General features: G+C 40.1%; 1 protein-coding gene across 1 annotated transcript; it reads left to right on the top strand.

Moving 5' to 3' along the window:
* Positions 1 to 3,263: 3,263 nt before the first annotated feature.
* Positions 3,264 to 5,635, top strand: LOC139472873 (uncharacterized). The gene is made up of 4 exons (XM_071255341.1): positions 3,264 to 3,348; positions 3,616 to 3,906; positions 4,338 to 4,634; positions 4,905 to 5,635. The coding sequence occupies exons 1-4, from the start codon at positions 3,264 to 3,266 to the stop codon at positions 5,069 to 5,071; spliced, it is 840 nt and encodes a 279-aa protein (XP_071111442.1). The 3' UTR covers positions 5,072 to 5,635.
* The last annotated feature ends 560 nt before the right edge of the window (positions 5,636 to 6,195 follow it).

The following is a 6,195-nucleotide window of genomic DNA, read 5'->3' as shown; positions in this document are numbered from 1 at the left end:
TCTCTGGTATTTGTAACTCTTAGCAACTCTTCTTGCTAAACATCGGGCGAGTTTCTGTGTGAGTTTCTGTGTTTGCGTGTGAACTACGCACATTACGTTCAACTACTGGCTTGACTGACGCCCTCGTGATATTGCTGGAATATCGCTGACTGCAACGTAAAACAACATTCACTCCACTCATTCACTGCCCTACTACGACCTTAATTTTACTACATTGTCTTCTACTTCTTTTTTACTACTACTACTCCTACTACTACTACTACTACTACGTCGAAGACGACGACGACGAATATTAATAATAAAAAAGTGCAGTGGGGTAGTGTAGCAGCTAAAGCGTTGGCTCGTCACGCCGAAGAACCGGGTTCGAATCCCCACATGGGTGCAATGTGTGAAGCCTATTTCTGGTGACCCTCGCCGTGATATTGCCGGAATGTTGATAAAAGTGGCGTAAAACCATGTTCACTCACTCACTCACTAATAATAATAATAATTCTTCTTCTGCTACACTTGTTGTTACTTCTTCCTCTACCCCCTTTGCTACTTCTACTGCTACTACCATTTCTGCTGCTACTACTACTACAACTACTACTACTACTACTACTACTACTTTCGAATCCCGGTTCGCCCCGATTATGTTTCTAGGTTTGTCAGCACCATACCCGTGCTCGTGGGTTTCACCGAAGTGGTAAACGTCTGAGACCTGCATCACTTCTGGCTTTCCTCCCACATTAAGCTGACACGCCGTGATATAACTGGAATACTGTTAAAAGCGGCGTTAAACCCAAATCACTCACTAACTACTACTACTACTACTACTACTTCTGCTTCTGCTCATGCTAAAACTGTCCTTGCAGGTAGCAAAGGTACTGTAAGTCCCCATGGTCCTCGGTATGGTGACCTACCTTTTGGTTGCTGGTGATCTATAGCCCACTTTTACGTTGTATTGTAATGTATTGTATTATATGAATCCTGAAGTTTTATGATCATTTACTAGTTTTAAACCGACATCTGTGATAATCTAGTACCTTTACTGTCCTTTATCGACAGGTTTATATTCTAAATTGAAGTATTGTCTAATTTGATATAGTCACTATATGGCTGAAATATTGCCGATGTGACTTTAAATATTAACTCACTCACTCACTCATGCTAAAACTACTACTACTACTACTACTAATTTCTCCTCTACTCATGTTACTACTCATGTTACTACTTACTTCTTCTGCAACGACTACTACTACTATTACAACTACTGATGCTACTGCTACTACTACTACTACTACTACTACTACTACTACTACGTCGAAGACGACGACGACGAATATTAATAATAAAAAAGTGCAGTGGGGTAGTCTAGCAGCTAAAGCGTTCTCTCGTCACGCCGAAGAACCGGGTTCGAATCCCCACATGGGTGCAATGTGTGAAGCCTATTTCTGGTGACCCTCGCCGTGATATTGCCGGAATGTTGCTAAAAGTGGCGTAAAACTATATTCACTCACTCACTCTCTAATAATAATAATAATTATTCTTCTGCTACACTTGTTGTTACTTCTTCCTCTACCCCCTTTGCTACTTCTACTGCTACTACCATTTCTGCTGCTACTACTACTACTACTACTACTACTACTACTACTACTACTACTACTACGATTATGTTTCTAGGTTTGTCAGCACCATACCCGTGCCCGTGAGTTTCACCGAAGTGGTAAACGTCTGAGACCTGCATCACTTCTGGCTTTCCTCCCACATTAAGCTGACACGCCGTGATATAACTGGAATGCTGTTAAAAGCGGCGTTAAACCCAACTCACTCACTCACTAACTACTACTACTACTACTACTTCTGCTTCTGCTCATGCTAAAGCTACTACTACTACTACTAATTTCTCCTCTACTCATGTTACTACTCATGTTACTACTTACTTCTTCTGCAACGACTACTACTACTATTACAACTACTGATGCTACTACTACTACTACTACTACTACTACTGCTGCTGTTTGGCCTTTTTCTACTACAATCATTATACTCAGTGATTATTGTCGGTACAACCCGCTTGTCATGCCATGACATTCGTAGCTGATCAGGTTGATACTAGTATGCAGTTCTTTCAAATGAAATGCAATTTTGAAGGGAAACGTTTCACAATACCAACAGGAAGTAACCCCAACAAATGTCGCAGATAATTTGATCAACTGATACGAGCAGGCAAATCTACTTCGGCCATATCAGATCATTTGTCACTGGTGTTATGCAACAACAACAGCTATGATAGTACATGACTAAACAAGTAACTACAACTATCTGTGTCATCAAGCCACTACCAGTACAGCTGCCATCGCAACATCTCAACCATTACAAGTACCACCATAAGCAAAAACAACTTCCCAAAATCTGCTGTTACGAAGTTATTTTCAAATTAAGACGAAGAGGCTAATGCTCCCAGAACCATGGAACCAAACAGTGAAATCAGTAAATCATTACACAAGATCTCTGAATCATCAAACCATTATATTCCAACACACAGTTACAATAAAAAAGGCAATGGGTCAAATAAGTGACAGTCTCAGGCTCTTGAATTAATGTTAGCTGAGTTCCGAATATTGTCTCTGTTGAATGTCTTGAAAGAGTCCAGAAAAGTGTTGGAAGTCGGCAGGATTTCGTTGATTTCAAACAGGTATCCAAACCGCGCTTGATCATTAGCTAAAAAACAAGTCGGGTCAAAAGGTCTGGAATCACGTTCTTGTCTCTCTTCTATTGGTACCGCCAGCCTTCTAGGAAATGCTCCATCTGGAAACTGCTCGATCGATAAAATCAGAAGTGTTCATGTACACAACAAGGGCGAATAACTCTGAATTCGAGAACAAAACTATTCTACCTCCACTGTCTCTAAACACCGCCTACACTAATCTGCCACTACTACTATCATTGCTAGTTTGACTTCCACCGCAGCCATACATCCAATGCCGTTGTTTTATGAATATGACTACCATATCACTAACAATTACATCTACCACTACACCATACATACAATTAACATGATGACAACTAAACTACTTCTGCCAATGCAACTGCAAGCACAAACAAATAATATATATTAATCGTTACAGTACCCAATATCTGACGTTCCCACGATGACAACTTAACAACTTCTGCCAATGCAACGGTAAGCACTAACACATAACTTATGAATCATATTCTACAGTCAGTTCCTATTTATCTTTTTATGTGTACCAAAATGATCCCCATGTACGTGTTTACAGATGACAGTTCTCCAGAAGAGCAAACGATGTGGTGGATACCTGCATTCGACCATCTTAATTATCCTGTTGATGGTAACCGTATACTGTAGGTTATATTCGTATGATTATATTTTATCCGTCCCTTCATTTATTATATATCCATACTTTCTTTTATTTAGAGGTATTTAAGGGACGAAAGTAGACCAAAATATGAGTTATTCGAAATAGCTGAATTGGTTCATGGAGTTTGTATTTGGAAAGTGCCATCTTTGCCTGCATGAAATCTGTGACATCCTGCTGCACGGATCAGTTTATTACATAATATAATATCTCAAATAAATGTGTGTCTAATTCGGACATTTTTTTCACAAAGGTACACCCAGTTTTCACTGTCCAGAAATGGTTGAATTGGGCTCGTCGGTCAACCTGACCTGTTACGTTGAAGGTAGATCAAACGCCCACTCCTACGTAACACCCAGTGTAACTACTGCAGCAACGTGTAATCTGATAGATGGAAAGTGCATACCGTCTCGTAACTTCAACGCATCAGTCGTCAACACATCTTCCAGTATTCTCACTATACATCGGACACTAAAGCCTCATTGGGGTGATTGGAAATGTGTAAATGATCCAAAAAAGGAGACTTGTCATGTGACTGTTTTTAGTAAGTATAAACAGTTTATGTTATATTTTGGTGTCTCAACTTAACCATGACCCTAGTCCAGGCTCATTAGCTTGTCTGATCCGAGTTGCAAGAGAACAGTCGCAAGTATTACTTCAAATACATAATCAGCGCATAAAATGAATAATTAAAACTTTAAGTACCCACTCTTGCTTGTATATAAACAAAGCATCACAGATACCACAAAAATAACATACAGACTTCGTGTACATTAAAATTACGAATGATTATCAGGTTCTTAACTTGTGATTTGGTACATCCCAAATGAATCACCAACTAGCCACTCAGGCATAGCTGAGGAAATACCCATCTTTGAGACTTAGTAGATACGGACACAATTAAAGAGTAAAGAGGTCAAGTTGGTAGTTTTACTACTTCATATTTTGCCATTGTTGTTCACTATGTATTTTCAGAGAGACCAACGTGTTGCATTACCAGCGACACAAACACCAGCTCACTCAATGAGGGAGATGCTGTAACACTGACACTGAACCTTTCCAATAGCTACTGCTCCGAGTCTTCTCTGATTGAGTTGACGACGGGTGTCAACACCACTCTCATCAAGCGTACATTTACTAATATCTCAGATGATGTATTGACCAAACAGTTCAATGTAACAAGCTCACATTTCGGGGTGGTCAGTCTCATCTACACCTGTAGTAGTCGCAGTTGGAACGTGTCGTGTGAGGGTATCCATGACCTCGTCCAAGGTACGTAAGAACAAATAGTACACGAGTCAAGAACGATAAGTGTCTGCAACTTTGTATTTCTTTCGTATTTTGTTAGTTTCGTAATCGTTACAATTTTGTGCCATGTACTCAATATTGTTTACCTATTGCATTATGTGCTTACATTATGTATAATTACATCCTAACTAGACATTCCAAGTGACATATATCTTGACTGGCTGCTACATCGTCACGATATTACATTTATCCTAAGTGAGTCGATGATGTTTGCTTCGTCCTACTGCCCTGCAGGTGCTCTGACTCACATCACGACATCCACCACACAGTCCACAGTTACTCCTACGCCAGATGGACGGGACGCAGCGAGACGTCAAAGGGATCTTATAGCTGGGATCACAACTCCTGTATTAGCTCTTGTAATCCTTATAATCCTTGTAATCGTTTGGAAAAAGAAATGATCCGCTGACATCCGAACCGACCGAAATGGTTATAATGATGTCCCTATGGAGCCCCTTAATACCTAAGACATGGCGAACACACCTCTTCTGTAACGGGGGCGGTTGGGTAGCCTCGTGGATAAAGCGTTCACTCGTCATGCGGACCGGGTTTGATTCCCGACATGTATACAACGTGTGAAGCTCATTTCTCATGTCACCCGCCGTGATATTCCTGGGATATTGCTAAAAGTGGCGTAAAACCTCACCCACTTTTCTGTTAAGGGGATGGCTAGAATTCCAAGTTCCATTGGCTCAACAAATACCCAACATGTGGCATGAATCTTCATAAATTCGCTGATAGGTAACATGGACCGACACATGTGATGACCTGTGTTTCACCCCCTCGTGTGCATGTAGAGAATGCTGTCAGGTTCTCCTGACTTACTTTAGTTTTAACAATGTATGCTTCTAGGAGTGATAGTTTTTAATAAAGCCATGTAGGGGTTCCAATGGCCCATTTATCACACATTCTGTAACAGGTGTGCATCCCGATCTTTGGTCGAAAGTGTCCCTTGACCTCGTTGTTGTCCCTAGCCTTGGATCATTGGTGTGCTGGCACCACACCCAGTGCCTCTATACATTAATGTATATGAAACTCAAGGAATAAGTGACATGTCCCGAGGCAAGGTACAATATTTATGCCTGTCGAAAATGAATGTTTTCATCAGTTACTATCCAAAGTATGTTAATATTAATTTATTAGTTACAAGTAATCTGTTACAAAGTATGAGAGTTCATAGGCAATTCGACGAATGTGTTTTGTGTAATTCAAGGCGAAGGGTTTGACACTGTTTGTTTGCAATAATGCAGCACGCTTTAAACATTGTGACGTACGCATGTAGTATTCACTCCATTGAAATGCATGACCACTGGACTGACAAAGTTAGGGCTAAAAAGATGGCTTATATTGTTTGTTATATTTGTATATTTCTTTATCAAAATGGATCGAAACACCCAAGACAATATATGCTGCATAGGTGTTTATATTATTATTATTTGATATGATAACACATGTATACGTTCTGTTATGTACGGCAACCAACCTGACAAAGCACAGCAGTTTTTCTTATCTTTTTCTTTTTGTT

The sequence above is a fragment of the Haliotis cracherodii genome, unplaced genomic scaffold (genome assembly GCF_022045235.1).
Source record: "Haliotis cracherodii isolate W230 unplaced genomic scaffold, xgHalCrac1.p SCAF_25, whole genome shotgun sequence".
NCBI classification, from domain to species: Eukaryota; Metazoa; Mollusca; class Gastropoda; order Lepetellida; family Haliotidae; genus Haliotis; species Haliotis cracherodii.
This window is presented reverse-complemented; position numbering and strand designations above follow the sequence as displayed.